Source organism: Schistocerca nitens, chromosome 4, assembly GCF_023898315.1.
Source record: "Schistocerca nitens isolate TAMUIC-IGC-003100 chromosome 4, iqSchNite1.1, whole genome shotgun sequence".
NCBI lineage: Eukaryota > Metazoa > Arthropoda > Insecta > Orthoptera > Acrididae > Schistocerca > Schistocerca nitens.
Genome location: NC_064617.1, coordinates 797,881,028 through 797,904,945, shown reverse-complemented (window position 1 = coordinate 797,904,945; position 23,918 = coordinate 797,881,028). Strand labels below are relative to the sequence as shown.

Sequence of the window (23,918 nt, the reverse complement as noted above, 5' to 3'; positions counted from 1 at the left end):
ATCATCATCTAATAGGGCCAGATCAGAGCAGCTGTGTCTGACCCATTCAGGCATGTCATCGTCCTCGTCAGAACCTGGCAATTGGTTTGTCTCGCCTACAACAAAAACAAACAACACATATATAACTAATTTGTTAAAGAAAAACACTTCCTATGCTACTACTACTACCACTACTACTAGAGGCACCTACAAACATAATCTTTTTATTCAACTTACAAGTACGCTGCTCGGTTACCTCATTCTTTGCTGGAGGCTGTTGCTGCATCTGCTGATGAAAATCCTCCAGCTGCCTGTCCAATAAATCGAACTCCTCCTCTAGAGCTATTCCTGTAACAGGAAGAGACATAGGTTTATTTATTTTGAATGTTGTGTTACACGGAAAGATCACTCATGGATACTTTTTTCTATATTTACGTGAGTGTTGTTGTTGGTTATCAACAGCTGGAGGCTGTTCCACATAGCGTTTCTGCTGCTGCAGTGGGTAGTTCTTTTCAGCCCCCAGCTCTGCCTCCAGCTCAGTTAGCTAGAGAAAGTAAAGCAAGTATGAAATAAGAAAATTTTGAATCGCCACTATACAAGAACAAATTACAATGAAAATTATACTCACATGGCTGTAAACCCACCACAGGAGGCAGAACTTTGAGAGTCTGCCACGGTCCAGTCCCCTCCTGTCTGTCCTCACACCCCAAGATAAAATCGTGGAGTTGTACTGTAACAAGACGATGGAATTAATAAGGTGAATTTAACGTACACACGAAAATTTACGCTCAAAATACAAATTATTTACTCACTTGGTAATCCTGTCTCCAGAACTCAACGCCTCTTGCCACTACACTCTGAAACATTGCTGCAGCTACCTCTCTTCATCTTGCAGAGAGAAAACGACAAGTACAGAGAGAGACGACGGAACGCACAACAAGGCGGACAGCAGCGGACTGAGGACAGTGGAGGTTGGTTTTGGGTTTACATATAGACTGAGGTGACCAGTGAGACAGCTTCATTTGAATGTACAGCTAGTGAGAAGCTTTTATGGAACGTCACTATTTCTGGAAGGGCTTGATGTGACCATCGTATCTCTCTCTCTCTCTCACACACACACACACTCTCTCTCCCTCCAAGTAACAAGAATGCTTTTATGATTAACGGTGTTTTCGCAAGTGTGCACATACATGTTGAGGGCTCAACAGTGTAGTAGAGCAAGTTGCAGCCACACTTCCACCAAATGTGGCAGAGGAAATCCGCCGGGAGACTTGCAGGGCTGTCATCAACGCCAACCTCCAAAATCGAACGTCACGACTGAGGAGAGGCTTGCACTCAAGAAGCTTCGGGAAGAGAACAGTATTGCAGTACTTCCAGCAGACAAAGGGAACTCTACAGTCATTTTTCAATGGTTGTATTATGATGAAAAAGTACATCAATCAACCTTTCAGCAACTATATTATCTGAATTCGGAGGTCGGTCAATCTCTGGGGGACCCTTCATACAGAACTTTGGAGTATGACGCTACAGGCAAGGTGGACAAGAAGACCCGAACTCTCCTGAAGGAAACAGGGATACCTGATGAGATCATCAGACAACTATGGACAAAAGCACCAGTGCCACGTAGACCATACGATTTGCCTAAAATAGACAATGGGGGTGTGCCCCTACGCCCAATTGTCAGTAACATTCGGGCACCTACGTAGGAAACAGCAAAGTACTTGAAACATCTGCAGTCTCCGTATGTGGGAAAATACGTTGACTACATCTGAAAGTCAGAAGACTTCTAGCAACACCTCAAATAACTATGCATCACGGATTCAGATATCATGGTTAGCTTTGATGTGCTATCGCTGTTCACTAGAGTCCCACTGAAAGAATCACTAGAGCTGATTGCGGAGAAATTTGACAGTGCGCTGTTGGACCTGTTCAGGCATTCACTGACATCCACGTATTTCCTGTACTGGAGCCAACATTATGAGGAAACTGAAGGTGTAGGTGTGGGCAGCCCACTGTCTCCTGTGGTTGCTAACATGTTTATGGAGAGATTTGAGGAGAATGCATCAGAGACAGCCAGATATAAGCCTACATGTTTCTTCAGGTATGTGGATGACACCATCGTGATCTGGCCTTATGGGAAGGACAGGCTCAATGAGTTTCTTGAACATCTTAACTCATGCCAACCAAATATTAAGTTCACCATAGAACAGGAGAAAAATGGCCAGCTGCAATTTCTGGATCTACTTGTCAAATGCAAAGCAGATGGATGAATTGGCTTCATTGTGTATCGAACGCCCACCCTGTTCAGAGAAATGGGGTACTTAAGACACTGGTCCACAGAGAACGTGCCCTGTCAGACCAATAGAGTCTCCTGACAGAAATAGAATATCTTAAAACAGTGTTCTACAAAAATGGATACACGACCAAACAAATTGAGAGGGCATTCCAACCAGCCACTACACGACAGGTCCCAGAAGCAGAGCAAGATGCAGCAACGAAGGTGTGGTATCTGCCCTACGCTGCCAGAATCAGTAGAATACTCCGTAAATACAATATCAAGTGTGCTTTCTGTCAATGAAGCAAGATTGGGGGACTGGTGGGAAGTGTTACAGACGATCTGGGGTTACAGAAACCAGGAATTTATAATATACCTTGTCAATGTGGCATGTCCTACATTGGCCAGACGACAAGAACAGTCGATTTCAGGTGCAAAGAACATCAAAAGCACACCCGATTAACACAGGTGAAGAAGTCAGCCAATGCTGAACATTGTCTTGAACTAGATCAAGCCGTGAGTTATGAGGAAACCAAGATTCTTGCACGGACGCCCAGAGTTTGGGACAGTGTTATAAGGGAAGAGAAGAGCGGAAGGAATGGATAACAACGGGGAGCGGGAGTGGTGGGCGCGGTCATAGAGGGAACACCCAGAACCGCAGCGGACGGAAAACGACGGGCGCAGACCTAAGAGGGATGAGAAAACGGAAGGAAAACATTCCAGAAGGTCGCAGAGAGCGGGCGCAGACCGCAGAGGGAACGCCTGCAACCGCCGGTGGAGGGGGAAGTCCACATACATAAGTACTACAGCAGGTCCACTCGAGGAACAGTCTCAGGTCGCATCTGATGAAGGTTACGAGCTATGTTACCGAAATATCGTGCAAGTACGATTCTTATATCTGGCAGAACTCCCCACAACCCAAGATGTCATTAGAGCGCAGGGAAAGCTTGAAGAGTTACATCAAAAAATAGTCCATTTTAGGTCTGAAATAGTGGACCATTTTGTGAAACAATTATCGACCCTCTTTGAGAAACCAAAATATTTGTTAATGCGCTGTGTGACCATTACACCTGAGTCTGTTTCATCTCAATCTGATGAAGAGGTGTGTAGTTCTAAAAACCTTTTGGTAGTTGAATGTATCGGTGGGTGGTAACCTGACTTTCTTATTAAAAAAAAAAAAAGAAAAGAAAAGAAAAAGCACCTTTCTATGCACCATGAGATGCATTTAGAAATAATAAATGATGAGCTGCATTTTAATTAGATAGTCACTGTCAATTAAATATTCTTAAATGCAGCTAATCGGTAATTAAACATATTTAAATGCAGCTTGTGGATTATCAAAAATTTTTAAATACGGCTCATGGAGTACAGCAAGTTGTCTTTTAAAAATACTTATAAGCTGCGATACGACCGACATGTGACTTCTTCTGGCGTTTACTTTAACAAAATTGCGTGGACTGAGTTGTAATATGGTTAGGTTAGGTTGACTGTAGAGAGCAGCACCAACTCCGTCTGTCTCCTGTTTTGGGCTGGCCTCCGAGTCTCAGTTGGCAGGCATATTGTCAGTAACGGCCTGCACCAACAGTTTATGTAGCCACTCTATTGGCCAGAAACAGCTTTTTCCGCTGTGATAGTATTTGCTCACCCTTTTCATTTCCGCGCGTAATATCACGAACTTACTGATAAAGGCAGTTATTTAAAAAAAATCGTTTATTTTTTTCGTCTCAGTTGCACATATTTTATGGAATGACTAGTCTCGGTCACAGTTATCTTTAAATCTAAGAATACAGTAAAAATCTAAGTATGCACTTTCCATTATTACAGTAAGTAGAAATGTATTATATGTTTTTGAGTAACGTAGCAGGATTGTTAGGAAGGCCTTCGAAGCATTTGGGACACATGATACCATTGAGCTTTTTCAGATAATCACTCTTGTTCAAAACTACAATCGTGTAACATTTATCTAATATTGTGGCAATGATACGTTGCTGATGCAGTTTCTTTTTAAGGGTACTGACGATGCAATAATCCATAGCCTGCTGGGTGTTACACTCAAATGTTGTCCCTTTCCATACCCCATTAGCAACTAAATATATGCCAGTAGTGGCTTTAGTTGAAGAGTATTCAGTATGCACCTCCATTACATCGAACTGTTTTTCAGTTGGAGAATGGGAGGAGAGTATTTGAAATCTTTCTCAAGTACATTTTGTTCCTTTGTCAAAAGTCTGACATGTTAATGCCACGTTGAGGAAACTTTTGTTTTTAATTTTACTTTTGTTTGTAAATTTGTGTTAGAGGTCCACTCACGTTACTAAACGGAGCTAATTTCTTGGTTCAAATGGTTCAAATGGCTCTGAGCACTATGGGACTCAACATCTGAGGTCATCAGTCCCCTAGAACTTAGAACTACTTAAATCTAACTAACCTAAAGACATCACACACATCCATGCCCGATTCAGGATTCGAACCTGCGACCGAAGCGGTCGCGCGGCTCCAGACTGAAGCACCTAGAACCGCTCGGCTACTCCGGCCGGCCTAATTTCTTGTTCTGTCGCCATAATATATTGTGAATAATATAACTCACTATGTGAGGAACACCAAAGCGCTGTGATTTTTCTAAGGCAAAGATAACATCCAATTACTAGCCAACAGTGGGGTGTACAAATTTACTTGTATAGATTGTGATAGGTTTTGTATTGATTAGTCAGTCAGAGACATAGCAGCTAGGTCGGCTGAACGTGACTGTAACTGGAGTTTGCAGAATTATGATTCCACATTTGTTGAACATGCACTGAGTGAGGGTCACAGTTACCAGCCACCGTCTCTTGTCCTCCCCTTAGCAAACACAGGTCGGAGCTGAACCATTTGCCCCAGAGCCTCCATTTAATATTCCATGACCAAACATAGCTCAATAATTCCTCTCTTATAAATTTCACTTAATTCTCGCACTTTCCAGTGTTTCCCAGCTGACTGTTTCCTTCAGTTCCTCTATTTTTCTGTATTTATTTATTTTATTGTACTCCATTTACTGTTACAATATTCAAATCTACCTTTTACTCTACTTCTGTGTCACTTTCCATATGTTACACTTCTTCATGTTATTCTTTAGTAATCTTGTAAACTACTAATTTTATTTTGTTGGTGTTGTTAATTTAATCTAAATTCTTATATATGAACTGTTTTTCGAGTTTAGTGTTGGTGTTTTCCCTGTTTTATTCCACTTATATCTACGCACAATGCAACTTCCAACTTTTTAATTAGATTACCACAATATTGTCAAAGATTATCTTGACTTGTGTTTGTGCCTCATTCTAGATGAGTAACACATTTTCTAATGTTGTTTTTAAATATTGTAACTTTTTGACGACGATAGCGAGATGAAGTTTGATGCTGGACTTGTAAACTGAAAGCAGGTTAACTAAATGCGTTAATCCATAAGAACATACATAATATTTTGTTTTTCATGTATAATAATAATTGTATTTCTCTTTAGTTGCAAAGATGTATGATCAAGAATGAGACTTTGTGCAGTCTGTCTTCTTGCACAAGATTATGTTATGTTTCTTAATAGTCAGATATACTGCCTATGTAATTAGGTGCTGGCTGCGTGATACGTACAGCAAATGTATATACACCCTGTAATTTCGTGTGTTACGTGTAACACGAAAGTTTTAAGCTGATTATCAACAAACGCACGCTGTTAACTGACCTGTACGAAGCTCAAAGAACTAAGGAAAGGACACGAGTGGCAACACAAAGTAATTCACTTGTATTCACCAGGCGGCAAAAGTACTTTGAACTACAGAGCCACACCCATGTGTCGCCGGCAGCGCAAATAGAGCCATTCCTATGCTGATGATCAGTATCGCAGCCGTATTAGTCAACAGCGCCATTCTTTCAGGGAACCGCCATATTTTATTCACAATCAAGTAATCGGCTTTCTTTCGTTATATGTTGGCGCTGAAAGGAAAGAGAGAGACAGACAAGCAGGTATCACGTTACATGCGGCTTGTCGAATGCTGTACGAAAGCTAGTTGACAGTTAAGGCAAAAAGATTAAATCAGTATGCAAATGACGTGTAAGTAGTAAAATATCAGTCATTGGGTGTAACTGGGAAACAAATTGTTGCATACTAATCAGGATTAAATATTCATCGAAACGGTCGATTGTTGTTCATTTTTAATCTCGTTCGACTGTAGCTCAGTTTCTCACTTGTTCCAATGTTAGTACACGTTTTGCATTTCCTCGTTCAAGTTTTTTTAGTATTTCGGTACACTAATCCTCGTGAGCGTCTGTTGAACTGCGGAACAGGTACAACTCATTGTCACAGGTAAACGCTCATGTTCAATAGAATCGAATGTACTGCAGCGTCCGATAAGCATAAGGATACATCTGTCTCAGTATAGTCTCACGCTGGTAGGTTCGACTAACGCGAAAATATTACAGAAATGCCTAGTAAGCCCAAACTTTCCGCGAAACACTATTGAGAAAATTTAGAGAACCAACATTTGTATCCGACTGCAAAACGATTCTATTGCTGCTGACGTATATTTCACGTGAAGACCACGAAATAAGAGAATATAGAACTCTTTCGAAGGCATATACTAGCAGAAAGTTGTTTTCTCTCGCTCTGTTTGTGTGTGGAACTGAGAAGGAACTGAGTATTCGTGGCGCGTCTTAGGGTCCGCAGTGCACCATACGGTTGTTTGCTAATTATGTATGCAGATGTAGATTGAACCGTGTTGGGAACAACATAAGTGGTTTTTGGAGAAACAACTGATTCTGGTAGAACCACGATGTTCATAGTTGACAGACGCACAGCCTCAGTCTTTTATGAAGATGATTCATCACGAAAATTGAACTAAGTGATTTGAGGCATTAATGATTAACTAAATTTTTACAAATATCGCATGAAATCAAGCAATGGAAACCTTCAGAAGTAATCTCCATTTTCTTCCGTAATGATTTCATTTGAACGTTTACTGTAAGAAATTCCAACCTCTTCTGAGCTATATAGTATCATTAATAAGGAATGACCTATTTTAAAACAATAGTACTGTGGCATCTCAGTAGTGCTACACGGCTGATGCAAAACTGTCTGCCGGGCCGCGACTCGACCTCGGGATCTTTGCCTTTCGCGGGAAAGTGCTCTGCCATCTGGGCTATCCAAGCATGATTCACGCCCCGTCCTCACAGCTTCAATTCCGCCAGTACCTCGTCTCCTACCTTCCAAACTTCACAGAAGCTCTCCTGCATACCTCCTGGAAGAAAGGATATTGCCGAGACATGGCTTAACCACAGCCTAGGGGATGTTTTCAGAATGAAATTTTCACTCTGCAGCGGAGTGTGCGCTGATATGAAACTTCCTGGCAGATTAAAACTGCTTTAGAACAGTTTTAATCTGCCAGGAAGTTTCATATCAGCAAAATTTTACTTATTGTTGACATACAGTACACGAGGACGTCATTCCATGCTGCTCCAACTCTATTCAAGAGTCCGTCAATCGTAGTGGCTGGTAAGTAGTTATGAGTTAATCTCTCAGGTGGTAAGGACAACGGACACTCTTTGTATACGAGGTGTGGCTAGAAAAAAACCGGACTAGTACTGGTGAAACAATAAAACGAATGCAATAAGGCTGAAAGTCGCGTGGCCTGTCACGTGACTCTCGCTCCGCCTACTGCTCGAGTTTCATCTGCCTCCTGCACTCAGTCTGCCCGTGGCGTCTGTTTTAAGTAGTTGACGTTTTGTCTGTGCGTCGGAAAATGTTGAGTGTACAGAAAGAACAGCGTGTTAACATCAAATTTTGTTTCAAACTAGGAAAATCTGCAAGTGAAACGTTTGTAATGTTACAACAAGTGTACGGCGATGATTGTTTATCGCGAACACAAGTGTTTGAGTGGTTTAAACGATTTAAAGATGGCCGCAAAGACACCAGTGATGACACTCGCACTGGCAGACCATTGTCAGCAAAAACTGATGCAAACATTGAAAAAATCGGTAAACTTGTTCGACACTTTCCTTGTCAACTCCTGTTAACTCAGACACTGCTCTGATTGTTAAACGGCGATCTTGTCGAACAAGTTTACCGATTTTTTCAATGTTTGCATCAGTTTTTGCTGACAATGGTCTGCCAGTGCGAGTGTCATCACTGGTGTCTTCGCGGCCATCTTTAAATCGTTTAAACCACTCAAACACTTGTGTTCGCGATAAACAATCATCGCCGTACACTTGTTGTAACATTACAAACGTTTCACTGGCAGATTGTCCTAGTTTGAAACAAAATTTGATGTTAACACGCTGTTCTTTCTGTACACTCAACATTTTCCGACGCACAGACAAAACGTCAACTACTTAAAACAGACGCCACGGGCAGACTGAGTGCAGGAGGCAGATGAAACTCGAGCAGTAGGCGGAGCGAGAGTCACGTGACAGGCCACGCGACTTTCAGCCTTATTGCATTCGTTTTATTGTTTCACCAGTACTAGTCCGGTTTTTTTCTAGCCACACCTCGTACAGGTAGGTAAGCAAGATGGTACGGATAACACTCCAGATTTGCGTTATATTGTTGACACATAACGTCATGGAAATCTCCAAAGCAGGTCACTCAAACCAGCCTTCAAGCAATATAGATGTGGTGCCCGTAGTCAAAATTATCTGCTATGGGAGCCAAAGATGGATTTGTTGTCTACCGAATGGCAACCCATGCCATCACGTCAGATGGTTTCTGCCTCCACTTACGGATACATCCATCGTGAAGATGTACACAGAATCGGGATCCGTCGAAAAGGACGAAATGGTGCAACTCCTACGTCCACTGTTAACGTTGGGCACACCACCGTCGGCGCAGTTCCCTCTTCTGATGAAACAATGTTTCTGGTGCTGACAGTCTGTGGTGCTCCAGACATAGTCACACTGTCCTTGTTTATACTTGTCTTAGTTCAAACAATTTGGTTTCCTGACTCAAAATGTCTACCGCGACTGTGCGATCCTACACGGCCAAGTGAAAATTATGTATGGTTCTCGGGCGCTAGTCGAGTGCGGGTGTCGACTTGCTGCATGGCGTTGAGTACACTCCTCCTGGACCCATCGACTCCGTATTCACGAACGGTGGAGGGATTCTGACGAACACGAGCAGCAACATCATGGAACGATTAACTACAGTCCTCGATCACTGTCGAATTCATACACGTGCTGGCAGACATTTCTCAACCTTACATAGCACGATCTTCAGACAAACATTCAACATTCAAATGTAATTACGGAAACAGAAATCCGCTCTGTAGGCTTTCCTCGCATTGGGACGACTTTGCTAAATGAGGACAATCTGCAGGAAGGGGAGCCGGCCCTTGTGGCCGAGCGGTTCTAGGCGCTTCAGTTCGGAACCGCGCTACTGCTACGGTCGCCGGTTCGAATCCTGCCTCGGGTTAGTTAGGTTTAAGTAGTTCTAAGTCTAGGGGACTGATGACCTCAGATGTTAACTCCCATAGTGCTCAGAGCCATTTGAACCATTTTGCAGGAAGGAGGACGAGAAACAAAAATGGTCAATTGGACATATGCCCGGAAATGTGTTCCAAGGGAGATATACTCCACTGGAGATAAAATATCATTGACAATTCAGCTTTTAATTTTTAAAAGCATACACCATGGCTCGTAACAGGGTGAGTGTAAAAGTTATGTCAGTACTAGCGTTTTAGCTCCACACAACAGAGCGAAGCTGGAGTGTCATCATGCAGTAGCCAGAATAACCTTCGTACCTCACCTGTTAATAGGATGGATGAGAGAAAACTGAGCACTGTGGTAGCATGTAGAACGAGCCTGCATGCGTTGAAGGTAATACGGATAGTGGCGGTTGTCGTGAGGAATATTCCACATGGTCGTCCAGCTTACCCCACGCTTACAACCCACCTGCCTGGTGCCGATACTGGGGTCATTGTCAAAGGCGTTTTATCTCCGCCTTCAAGTCGGTACCTCCCTTGGAACACATTTCTGGCCATAAGTTCATAAGAGCTTTTTTGCTTCTAATCCTTCCAGAGATCGTTCCCTGTAGGTTGTCACTATGTAGAAAACTTACATGTATACAGAATACGCGATGGAGAGTATTCTCTTTCCCCTCTGTTCCCTAGCGTTTATCTTGTCTAGCACAGGGTTCGGTTTTTTATGATTTGGCAAATTTTACTTAATTATTTAAACCTTTGGCTGGATGCTCCTGCTGATGGCACAGAGCTCAAGGTAACCTAAGGGAGGCAAGTCGTGTGTGATGTGTTTGTCTGCGAGTTGTGTCAACTTAGTTCGTGTGTTATCTTATTTTAACTGTTTGTAAATATATCTGAGGCGGAATTTGGGTGCAGCACAGCGTTTGCCTAAATGTGCCTGAGAAACCGACTAAAAACCACACTCAGGCTAGCCCGTGAACCAGCCAACGGCCGTTTCATCCGCCGCTCAGATTCCATCCAGGTCTGGCTCACGCAAATGACACTATTAAAACTTTAATTAACACATCAAAAAAGTACTTTTCAATAATTAATTTCTTACTGAACTTATAAGGGGCAATCAAAAAGTTTCCGTTGCGGGCGTTGCTGCAGCGTATATGAAACGCAGCGTGACTCAGGTGACGGTATATATGTACCGACATTTAGACAAGGGGTTATTGTGGCATTCCCGTCTTGCCGTTGGGCGTGCGGTAAGTGCGGGAACTTGAGCTATGGTGACATTATTACGAAATGCGTCCAAACAGGATCAACGTGCTGTTATTCTTTCTTGGCTACCGAAGGAAAAACACCGGTAGACATCCTTCGGAGAATGAAGAATGTTTATGACCAGCATGTCTTTCGAAAACCACCGTTGTGGAACAGTGCACCAAGCGGTCCTGCTTCTTCATGATAACGAACGTACCCACGTCGCAAACGCCGTAGCGCAGAAATTACTGCAACTCAGGTGGGATACACTGTCACCCTTCTTACAGTAGTGATCTCTCCCCATGCGATTATCACATCTTCGGTCCATTAAAAACGGCTATCAGGAGTCGACATTCCTGTTGGACGAGGATGTGCAACAGGCAGTCAGGGCTTCATCGTGCAGCAGAACACGGTGTTTTACCACACGAGTGTATTCAGTCTGATGCGTCGATGTGATGACAGCCTCAACGCTCACGATGATTTTGCCTGACTGACATACCTATTCTGGACTGTACGGACTTCGGGCGGAATCTTCTTGATCGATCCGTACAGATTCATGCATAGATTGTACGAGGGCCGTTCAGAAAGTAACCTCCGGTTGATTTAAAAAATACACCAAGTTAAATAAAAATATTTTAATATATACATCTTACAACTACATCTTTGCACTATTTTTCTACATAGTCTCCATAGCGATTGAGGCACTTATCGTATCTCTTCACAAGCTTTGAAATTCCTTCTGCATAAAAATCACCCGCTTGTGCCTGGAGCCAGCCTGTGACCGCATCTTTGAGCTCTTCGTCGTCATCAAACCGCTGTGACCCGAGCCATTTCTTCAAATGCATGAAGAGGTGATAATCACTTGGCGCCAGGTCTGGGCTGTAAGGTGGATGGTTGATAACGCCCCACTTGAAGGACTCAAGAAGGGCCGTTGTTCTGCGAGCAGAGTGAGGACGGGCGTTATCGTGCAAAAAAACGATACCGGAAGTCAGCATACCACGGCGTTTCTTCTGTATAGCCCGTCGTAACTTTTTTATTGTTTCACAGTACACGTCTTGATTAATGGTCGTACCACGTTCCATGAATTCAACCAACAACACCCCTTTGGCATCCCAAAACACCGTTGCCATCAGTTTTCTGGCAGAAAAATCTTGCGAGGCTTTTCTTGGTTTGGTAGGCGAATTTGAATGTGCCCACATCTTTGATTGTTCTTTTGTCTCAGGGTTCACGTACTTAATCCAGGTTTCGTCACTGGTCACGATTCTGTTTAACAATGGTTCTCCTTCGTCCTCATAACGTGACAGAAAGTCTAATGCAGAGGCCATTCTTTGAGTTTTGTGGTGGTCGGTAAGAATTTTGGGCACCCATCGTGCACAGAACTTCGGGTAACCCAATCTTGCTGTCACTATCTCGTACAAGAGAGTCTTAGAAATCTGTGGAAAACCAGTAGACAACTCCGACATTGAGAAACGTCGATTTTCACGAACTTTTGTACCAACTGTCTGAACGAGTTCGTCAGTCACCAATGATGGTCTACCACTCCTCTCTTCATCATGAACGTTTTCTCGTCCACTTTTAAATAAACGTACCCATTCACGGACAACTCCTTCACTCATAACTCTTGGTCCGTACACGGCACAAAGCTCACGATGAATAGCTGCTGCAGAATATCTTTTGGCTGTAAAAAACCTTATGACAGCACACACTTCACATTTGGCGGGGTTTTCTATTGCAGCACACATTTCAAACTGCCACAAAAACTAAACTAGCGCAGGTACGACGTTCACTCGACCATGGCTTGATGCCGACTGACCTGTTGAGTGCGTGAACGCACAGATGGCGTCGCTACTCCCCCCACAACCCGCACTGTGACCAATCGGAGGTTACTTTCTGAACCGCCCTCGTATATGCACAAATATGCCCCTATCTGAAACATTTATTTATTTGTTTGAAGGAAGAGGCCGGCAGTCTCCGGTCACACTATATCACAACACGCCGCTGAAGTAACCAAAACGTAATGGCTCATCCGTTTGATATAGTGGAGTACATCGTGCGGTAATTCGTTTTCGGCACCAGTGGAAATGTTTCAGCCATATCAGACCAATCTAGGTGACTTATTTAGCAACCTGGGTTGGCTTGATGCAGCTGCAATTACCGCACGAGACTCCAGCTTTACCGAAGGGCTGCGCCCTTTGGTTTGGCTCGTCTACTGGCGTGCTATGGTACCGAGGTGCAGCGATTTCAGTGTGTACCAGAACTGCAGACGTACGACAATAAAGTAATGAGACTGGTGTGAAAAAAATGTTGCTTACCGTTTTAGTCAAGTTTAGTGTTGTCTCCTTCAAAGTAGTTCCCTTCTGACTGCACACGCTTTTTTCAGCTCTTCTGCGATTAATGGTAAGATTTCTGGAACTCATCTTCTGTAATATCCTCCAAGATCCTCGTCACAGCTTTTTGGACATCTTGTGTTGTTTGAAAATGGTGTCCCCTGACCGCTGTTTTGACTCTTGGAAATAGAAAAAAGTCGCACGGAGCGATGTCTGGTGAATAAGGTGGCTGTGGTAGTACTGAAATTTGTTTTGAGGTTAAAAATTGCTGCACTGACAGAGCAGTATGGGATGGCGCATTATCATGGTGCAGAATCCAACTATCAGTAATGTTGGCACGGGCACGAAGAACTCTTTTACGGAGTCTTTTTAAAATTTCTTCGTAGCAATATTGGTTAACTGTTTGTCCCGGAAGCACCCACTCTTTATGAACAATTCCCTTGGAATCAAAGAAGCACACAAGCGTGCATGGTCGTCCACTGCGGTCTTCATCTTCAACATTCGTTCTGCCTTCACTAAACATTTTATGCCAACGAAAAAATTGAGCTCTTGACATAACCTCCTTTTCAAAAGCCTTCTGAAGCTTACCATAAGTTGTCGTCGGATTGTCACCCAAGTTAACACAAAAAGAAATGGCACACCATCGCGCAATATTATGCGGTTCCATTTCCGTGACGAGAGACACAAACATGTGTTAACTTATTACAGCACAGCTCACGACTAAGCAGTTGCATTGATGTGCCGCTTGGACTAGAAGCAGATTATAGACCAAGGTCAAGGATTTTGTGCCTACGCAAGCCTGCAGGGTTGCCACATCTTGCAAAGAAAATCAGTCTCATTACTTTATTGTCGCACCTCGTACACTGAGGAGACAAAAGCCATGGGATAGCGACATCCACACAAAGAGATGGCGACAATATCTCGTAAGTGAGGTATAAAAGGGCACTGGTTTGGCGAAGTTGTCATTTGTACCCGTGTGATTCACGTGAAAAGGTTTCTGGCATGATTATGGCTGCACGACAGAAGTTAACAGACTTTGAACGCAGAGCAGCAGTTGAGCTGGACACAGGAGACATTCCATTTCGGAAATCTTTAGGGATTTCAGTAGTCCAAGAACCACAGTGTCAAGAGTGTGAGGAGAATACCCTATTTCAGGCAGTAATACTCACCACTGACAACGCAGTGGCCGATTATGTTCACTTAACAACCGAGAGCAGTTGCTTTTGCGTACAGTTGTCAGTGCTAACAGACAAACGCGACAGACGCGAGTGTCTTTACTAACAGCACTACTCATGAGCTCGTGACCATATTGGTTGGATCCTAGATGACCGCAAAACCGTGGCATGCTCAAAGGAGTCCCGATTTCCGTTGGTAAGAGCTGATGGCAGGGTTCGAGTGTGGCGTAGACCTCACGAAGCAGTGGACCAAAGTTGTCAAAAGCCTCTGTGTAACCTGGTGGTGGTTCCATGATGATATGGGCTGAGTTTACGTGGAACGCAGTGTGTCCTCTGGGCCACCTGAACGATCATTGACTGGAAATGGTTACGTTCGACTACTTGGAGAAGACTTGCAGCTATTCTTCGACTTCATAATCCCAAGCAACAATCGAATTTTTATGTATGAAAATGTGCCATGTCACTGGGACACAACGCGATTGGTTTTAAAACATTCTCAAAAATTCGAGCAAATGATTTGGCCAACCATATTTCCCGAAATGGGTCGTAAATGCGAGTTCAGTTCGTGCACGAAATCGTGCACCGGCAACAGTTTCGCAATTATGGGCGGCTATAAAGGCAGCGGATTTAAGCTCAGCCGAAATATTTGTGAAGAACCTAACGGTGTTTCGAAAGGAGAGGCTAAACACGGTAGGCGGCGGCGTGTTTGTTCCTGTGAGAAGTAGTTTATCTTGTCGCGAAATTTAAGTAGATACTTACTGTGAGTTAGTATGGACAGAGATCATTGTTGGCAACCGGAATAAACTAATGATTGGATCCTTTTACCGACCTCCTAATTCAGATAATATAGTTGCTGAAAGGTTCAAAGAAAACTTGAGTTTGATTTCAAATACGTACCCGACTCATACGATAATAGTTGGTGGTGACTTTAATCTACCCTCGATATGTTGGCGAATATACACGTTTAATTTCTGAGGTACGCATAAAATATCATCCGAAATTGCGCTAAACGCATTCTCTGAAACTTATTTCGAGCAATTAGTTCATGAGCCCACGCGAATAGTAAACGGTTGTGAAAACACACTTGACCTCTTACCAACAAACAATCCTGAGTTAATAACGAGCATCAAAACCGATTCAGAGATTGGTGAACACAGGGTTGTCGTAGCGAGATTCAATATTGTAAACCCCAAATCCACGAAAATAAGCGAAAAATATACCTATTTAAAAAAGCAGATAAAAATTCACTTGACGCCTGACTGAGAGACAATCTCCAGTCATTACAAATTAATAATGTAAGTGTAGACCAGATGTGGCCTGGATTCAAAGAAATAACGCTGGCAGCAATTGAGAGATTTATACCAAATAAATTAATAAACGACGGATATAATTCTCCTTGGTACACAAAACGGCTTAGAACACAGTTGCAGAAACAACGAAACAAACATGCCAAATTTAAACAGACGCAAAATCCCCAAGATTGGCGATATTTTACAGAAGCTCGAAATTTAACGCGGACTTCAATGCGAGATGCCTATAACAGTTTCCACAACGAAACTTTGTCTCCAGAGCGATTCTGGTCGTATGTGAAGTATGTTAGCGGCAAGAAACAAGCAATGTCTTCTCTGCGCGATATAATGGAGATACTATCGAAGACAGTGCTGCCAAAGCAGAGATACTAAACACAGCCTTCCGAAATGCCTTCACAAAAGAAGACGAAGTAAATATTCCAGAATTCGAATCGAGAACAGCTGCCAACTTGAGTAATGTAGAAGTAAATGTCCTCGAAATAGTGAAGCAACTTAAATCACTTAATAAAAGCAAGTCTTCTGTTTCAGACTGTATACCGATTAGATTCCTTCCGAAGTATACTGATGCATTACTCCATACTTAACAATCACATACAACCGTTCGCTCGACGAAAGATCCGTATCCAAAGACTGGAAAGTTGCACAGGTCACATCAGTATTCAAGAAAGCTGGTAGGAGTAATACACTAAATAACAGGCCCATATGGTTAACGTCGATATGCAGCAGGATTTTAGAACATATATTGTGTTCGAACAATATGAATTACCTCGAAGCAATCGGTCTATTGACACACAGTCAACATGGGTTTAGAAAACATCGTTCCTGTGAAACACAATTAACTCTTTATTCACATGAAGTGTTGAGTGCTATTGACAAGGGACTTCAGATCGATTCCGTATTTCTGGATTTCCGGAAGGCTTTTGACACTGTACCACACAAGCGTGCTTGTGGAATATCGTCTCCGTTATGTGACTGGATTTGTGATTTCCTGTCAGAGAGGTTACAGTTCGTAGTAATTGACGGAAAGTCATCGAGTAAAACGGAAGTGATTTCTGACGTTCCCGAAGGTAGTGTTATAGGCCATTTGCTGTTCCTTATCTATATAAACGATCTGGGAGACAATCTGAGCAACCGACTTCTGTTGTTTTCATATGACGCTGTCGTTTATCGACTAATAAAGTCATCAGAAGATCAAAACAAACTGCAAAACTATTTAGAAAAAATATGGTGCGATAAGTGGAAGTTGACCCTAAATAACGAAAAGTGTGAGGTCATCCACGTGAGTGCTAAAAGGAACTTGTTAAACTTCGGTTACACGATAAATCAGTCTAATCTAAAAGCCGTAAATTCAACTAAATACCTAGGTATTACAATTACGAACAATTTAAATTGGAAGGAACACATAGAAAATGTTGTGGGGAAGGCTAACCAAAGACTGCGTTTTATTGGCAGGACACTTAAAAATGTAACAGACCTGTTAAGGAGACTGCCTACACGACGCTTGTACGTCCTCTTTTAGAATATTGCTGCGCAGTGTGGGATCCTTACCAGATAGGACTGATGGAGTACATCTAAAAAGTTCAAAGAAAGGCAGCACGTTTTGTATTATCGTGAAATATGGGAGAGAGTGTCACGGAAATGATACAGTATTTGGGCTGGACATCATTAAAAGAAAGGCGCCTTTCGTTGCGACGGAATCTTCTCACGAAATTCCAATCACCAACTTTCTCCTCCGAAAGTGAAAATATTTAGTTGACACCGACCTACATAGGAAGGAACGATCACCACGATAAAATAAGGGAAATCAGAGTTCTTACGGAAAGTTATATGTGTTGGTTTCGTTCCGCGCGCTATACGAGATTGGAATAATAGAGAATTGTGAAGGTGGTTCCATAAAACCACCGTGGGGCACTGCAGGGGACTTCCACAGACTTGTTGAGTCCATGACAAGTCGAGTTGGACAACGCCTGACAAAAGATGGTCCAACACGATATTAAGAGTTATCCCATGACTTTTGTCACCTCATAAAGTACCTGAACTGAACAATAAATTAGTATAAGAATTAGTTTATTTTTGCTAAGGGATAATTAAATCCATTCCTCGTTGAAGGAGTTGCTCCTACGTACTTTGTAAAGTTGCAACGTCATATTAATCTTTTACATATCCAAGCATAAAAGGTGATACAACGGTGACGTTACGAACTTCCAGGGATGGTGAACAAGGGTAAATATCAAACGGAGGTAAGAAACCCTAATCTGGAAACGACTGAGTCACATGTCGTAACACGAAATCTTTCTGATACTTCCGACAGTGACCCCGTTTTACTGCAGGCTAATTATTTTCCCTATTTTGTGAGGAGGTACTGTGGGCCAAAACACGACAAAAATTGTACAGTAATTGTGGGCACTGAAGTGCTATGATCACTCGTTCATGTTTACTACTGTGAAACACATTTCTTCTACTGAACAAGAGCTCATAACTGTGAAGGCATGCGTTTTAAAGCCCATATTTGCTAGACAATTTTTTCTTGTTTTGGTCCATACTATCATCTCCGAAAATATTGCAGTAAAATAGTCGATAAAATCTAGCGAGGTTATCACGGATTCCGAATGTGAATTAATCTGGGTGAAACTGACTACCGAAGAACGGTCAAAAATGGTGATCGGATGCATTATAGACCCCCTGCATCAGGATCTGTAGTTGTAGAGCGCCTTGGACAGAACTTGCAGAATATCATTAGTAATTTTCCTGAACATGCCGATGTTATAGGGGGCGACTTCAACTTCCCAGGTATATATTGGGAGCGTTACGTCATCAAACCTGGTGCCAGAGACAGACAATCGTGTGGCATTGGTCTGGATGTCTTGTCCGAAAATTAGCTTGAGCAGATAGTTAGAGAACCAACGCGTGAGGGTAACGTCTTAGACCCCCTGGCAACAAGCAGACCTGAACTTATCGAACAAGTTAACGTAAAGGAAGGTATCAGTGTCATAAGGCTGCGACAGCATATATGACGACGGGTCCTACAAGGAATGTTAAGAAAGGTAGGAAGATATATTTGCTCAGAAAATGTGACAGGATACAAATTTCAGAATATCTCAGTTGTCAGCATCAAATATTCGGTGACGAGGACGCAGATGTGGAAAACAAATAGAAAAATTCAAAGGCATCGTTCAATATGCCCTAGACAAGTATGTCGCGAGTAAGGTTTTAAAGGATGGGAAAGACCCACCATGGTTTAATATTCGTGTTAGAAAAGGTCTACGTAAACAAAGAGCACTTCATCTCAGATTCGAGAGAAGTAAAAACCTAGCTGACAAACAAAAGCTGAACGAAGGGAAAATGAGCATAAGGAGAGAATTGAGAGAAGCGTTCAATGATTTTGAAAGGAAGGTTGTCAACCGACCTAAGTAAAAATCCTAAGAGCTTTTGGTCGTATGTAAAATCAGTAAGAGGGTCAAAAGCATCCATACATTCAAAAAGCGACTACACCGTCACCGAAACGGAAGATAACAGAGAGAACGCCGAAATACTGAATTCCATCTTCCTGTTTCACGGCGAAACATCGTAACGCTGTCCCTCCGTTCAATCGTCGTGCGAACGTCGAAATGGCAGATACTGAGATAACCGATCGCGGAACTGAAACGTATCTACAATCGCTTAGTAGATGAAAGGTTTTAGGATCAGGTGAGATACCTATAAGATTCTATAAGGATTATGCGAAAGAACTTGCTCCCCTTCTAGCAGTAATTTATCGTAAATCGCTTGAGCAACGAAAGGTACCTAACGACTGGAAAAAAGCGCCGGTCATTCCCGTTTATGAGAAAGGCCGTCAGTTTGTTGTAGAATTATGGAACATGTTTTATGCTCAAGAATTATGACGTTATCGGAAAATGAACATCTCCTCTATAAAAATCAACATGGATTCCGTAAACAGAGACCCTTCAAAACTCAGCTCGCTCTGTTCCTCCATGAGATACACAGCGCAGTGGACAACGGCCGCTCATGTTGATGCCGTGTTCCTTCATTTCAGTAAGACGTTCGACACCGTCCAGTATTGCCGTTTAACGACAAAAATACCCTTTTACGGAGTATCGGAGCAGACCTACGATTGAAATCAATACTTTGTTGGAGATAGAACTCAGCACGTCGCTCTTAACGGAAGTCTATCGACAGATGTAAAGGTAATATCGGAAGTACCACAAAGAAGTGTGATAGGACCGGTGATGTTTACTATATATATCCTCGGATGCTCTTAATGGCTATTCGCAGAAGATGCTGCTGTTCGTACCAAAGTAGCAACGTCAGAAGATAGTAAGAATTTGCAGAACGACCTGCAGAGAATTGACGAATGGTGCAGACTCTGGCAATTGACGCTCAAGGTAAATAAATGTAACATATTACGCTTACGTAGGAAAAGAAATCCACTACTGTACAGCCTCACTGATGATGACAAACAGCTGGAGACAGCCTCTGCCGTAAAATATCTAGGCTTAACTATCAAGAGCGACCTTAAGTGGAATGACCGTATAAAACAGATAGTGGGAAAAACAGACACCAGACTCAGATTCATCCGAAGAAAAGGAAATTTAACTCATTCACGCAAGAGGTGGCTTATAAGGCGCTTGTTTGCCCGATTCTTGACTATTGTTCATCTATATGAGACTGGTAGAGGAGATAGAGAAGATCCAACGAAGAGCGCTGCGTTTCGCCACGGGATCGTTTAGCTGGCGAGAGAGCGTTACGGAAATGCTAAACAAACTCCACTGGCAGACGTTACAAGAGAGGCGTTATGCACCACGAAGAGATTTACCGACAGTACCCTCCACCACACACCATTAGGTGGCATGCGGAGTATAACGTAGATGAACATGGAAATAAATAGCTTACAGTGTAAGAGGTCCATTGTCAGAGGTACCAGAACAATTTTTGCTGCTAACTTTCGACTCGGTCTTTTCCGTACCAGGGTCCCTTACCTCAAACTGATACATTTACCCTTCTCCATCATCCCTGAAAACTTGTAACATCATCACGGACTCACTCTGTCTAATGTATTAAATGTCGATTTCGCATCTACTGCATGCTTCCTTTATCGGTGTAATGGTTCTGCTACACTCATCCAACATACATTTTCTTTAATTTCCCCACCTAAAGTAGTAGCGCTAGGTTAATGTGGTAAAACTGTTTGCTAGGCGATCGAATAAAGACTGCAGTACAGGAATAATGATATTATTAATTGATTTGAAAATGTCTTACATATTCTGGGCTATTAAGAGCTACTGAGCCTTTCTCAACTCCTAGTTGGAGGAAGCGTGAGCAGTGACAACAACGTAACAACGGCGCAGACAGCACATACATACGCTTTTACTGAGCAAAAAGAAGATTAGAAGTAAATTGCAAAACATCAGTCTTTCTCTTGCGTCCATTCTAGATTGATGTTAATTCTTCATATGCTCAAGGCCAGTGTAACAGAGAGTCGTATGAACTGAATTTCAATTAAATACAGATTGATATTACTAGTTGTGTATTTGTTTTCAAATTTGTATGAATGATTAGTTTCAGAAATTCAATGATTTTCTTTGACTTGGTGTGAGGAATTAAGTGGCTGCGCAAACTTTAATTTCGACCAGGATCTGGTGCTAGTTTTATTTTTATTTAATGAATATTTCGTTTGTAAGGACACAATCTAACTTGTACAATCGTCACGCTAACTGCTGATTAAATTGTTGTCGTTTGACAGTTGGAGCGACAGTAGCGCCCCTAGCGGCAAGAAAGCTTCCAAAACATTAAAGTTTGTTTTAATTAGTTTTCTACTTAATTAACGAAGTAATTATTAGATTTTTGTGTTCCAAGCATTAGTAAATTTTCGAGGGACATGAATGAAAGTGAAATAAATGTAAAAATATCCGAATCTTATTAATACACTGCCATAAGAAGAAATTCTTATTTCATGAAGAAATACTTTCGAATGTGTGTATCTTTCGAATTTGTGTATAATTGCTGCTTATACCGCTGAAATCAATAGAATATAAATACATATTTCGTGCATGAGAACCATATGTTTCTGCTTTTGTATGTTGTTATTGGCCGGGCGGAGTGGCAGTGCGGTTCTAGGCGCTACAGTCTGGAGCCGAGCAACCGCTACGGTCGCAGGTTCGAATCCTGCCTCGGGCATGGATGTGTGTGATATCCTTAGGTTAGTTAGGTTTAATTAGGTCTAAGTTCTAGGCGACTAATGACATCATAAGTTAAGTCGCATAGTGCTCAGAGCCATTTGAACCATTTTTTTATGTTGTTATTACGATAGGCACTTCCTTCAGACGTTTTAATTTTATCTGGGGTCTAATGATCGCACAGTCTTACACTTCACTCGACTTTCCAGTGCAGTAACATTTTTGTAAATGTAACTACTTCGGCTTCACAGGCAAATGTGTTCACAATTCTTGCCGTTTGATACTCAGTTCTGGCAACAGTAGTTTCTTCTGTGCTGGGAAACAGTTTAATCGCTTTCGACATTTTATTGGCACATCTGTGTAGTTTTTCCACCACCTACAGTAGTGGTGGCTTATTTGGTGCGTGAAATAATGTAGGTATTGCATTCTACACAAATTTCTTCCATTCCATATTCACCGATTTGACTGGAAGTATAGTGAACAAAACTTGAAGTTCTTCAGTAAGATGTCTGCAAAACGTCAAGTCTTCAGTTGTTTCCTAGCCTTTTTCTTTTTCTTTTTTTGCTCTTAAAAGAAAATGTTCATCAATACGTATGTGTAAGTTACGAGAGAATCGTAAATTAAGTGTTCTGTAATGTAGGCCTGCTGTGTAATTCCCCGCCGGTCGGGGTGGCCGAGCGGTTCTAGGCACTGCAGTCTGTAACTGCGCGAACGCTACGGTCGCAGGTTCGAATCCCGCCTCGGGCATGGATGTGTATGATGTCCTTAGGTTGGTTAGGTTTAAGTAGTTGTAAGATCTAGTGGACTGATGACCCCAGAAGTTAAGTCCCATAGTGCCCAGAACCATTTGAACCATTTTTTGTAATTCCTCTCGGTGTCCCCAGGAAACTAAAGAGAGACAAATGTTACGCCATTATTATTTACTGCCGCTTTCAGGGCACTACGTCCGCTACACAGTCTAAAAAAGTGCGTTACAGGTCAATATAAACCATACCATTCGCACTCTGTGTAACTTGCTGGCCACCGGGAGCGCTGCTGTCGCAGCGTATAACAAGACTCAAGAGTCTCGTGACTGTGTTAGATTGTAGTAGGGAGAGACAATTATTCTTTGTTTATTGTGGATTTGTCTTTGCATTATTATACTCCTGAAGCAGCAGAACTTTAATTACTGTAGGTATTAAGTGAGAACAGGCAGTCAGATGCAAATCTGGATCCCCAATACGACTTCGTTGTGGAACTGTAGGTAGGACTTATGTCAGTTAAACCAATTCTTTCAGGCCACAAATAAGAAGAACCGCCAGATGGTGTCGCATTTTTAATGGTGAGCAGTGTACATGCCTCCGTTGCAAATTTGGATGCAGCTTAGGACGCGTAACACTTGAAGCGCTTACCGTGTCGTCAGCAGAGCAGAGCAGAGTTTTGCAGCGGGCAGCGCGCTGCAGCGGCGGCAGCCGTCCGGTTTTTTTGGAGCCCGGGTCCGGCGGTGTCGCGCCCCGGGCCACCCAGACCAGACCAGAGTCACTGACCGCCCGCAGACGTGACGTCACGGCTACCGCCGCCCAAATGGCCGCCGCTGCGCGCCGCATGTCTGTCCTGCCGCATTCTTCGCCACTGTGTAGCTGCACGGTATGCACCAACCTCTGTCGGTACCCCTCTCCCACCAGTCCCTTCCAAACGATGGCAATGTTCGTGTCTCTTTGTTCTCTTACTTTTCCTTTCCGTGGCGCTTTATTCAGCACGAATTCAACACCTTTTGTTCCCTTTTCGTCCATGGATGCAGCTGTACCTTTCGATACTTACTGTTCTATCAGAACAACAGGCATATTCCGTTGTACATAGTGCAAAGACAATTTAGCACCGATCTCGTATACTGTTAACGTTTTTAAAAGCCCTGTGATCCACATCGAATCTTTCTGCTGCAATTTATCGGTCACAGATTTCTTTCTTTCTTTCCCTTAGTTCTGAGGTTTAACTTTTGGAAAACATTTTTTTACATGTAACGTA

At 42.6% G+C, this 23,918-nt stretch overlaps 1 protein-coding gene across 1 annotated transcript; it reads right to left on the bottom strand.

The window, feature by feature from the left end:
* Window positions 1-23,500, bottom strand: LOC126252577 (uncharacterized). The gene is made up of 4 exons (XM_049953478.1): window positions 23,306-23,500; window positions 415-523; window positions 236-327; window positions 1-95 (listed from the first exon to the last, which is right to left on the bottom strand). The coding sequence occupies exons 1-4, from the start codon at window positions 23,498-23,500 to the stop codon at window positions 9-11; spliced, it is 483 nt and encodes a 160-aa protein (XP_049809435.1). The 3' UTR covers window positions 1-8.
* Between the last annotated feature and the right edge of the window lie 418 nt (window positions 23,501-23,918).

Excerpts from the sequence above, each read along its gene's own strand:
- LOC126252577 (XM_049953478.1), bottom strand. The coding sequence starts at position 23,500 with ATGCGGCGCGCAGCGGCGGCCATTTGGGCGGCGGTAGCCGTGACGTCA. Across the intron at positions 524-23,305 it reads TCTGCTCTGCTGACGACACG|CTAACTGAGCTGGAGGCAGA; the intron begins GTAAGCGCTTCA and ends TACTTTCTCTAG. Across the intron at positions 96-235 it reads AGCCTCCAGCAAAGAATGAG|GCGAGACAAACCAATTGCCA; the intron begins GTAACCGAGCAG and ends TTTTTGTTGTAG.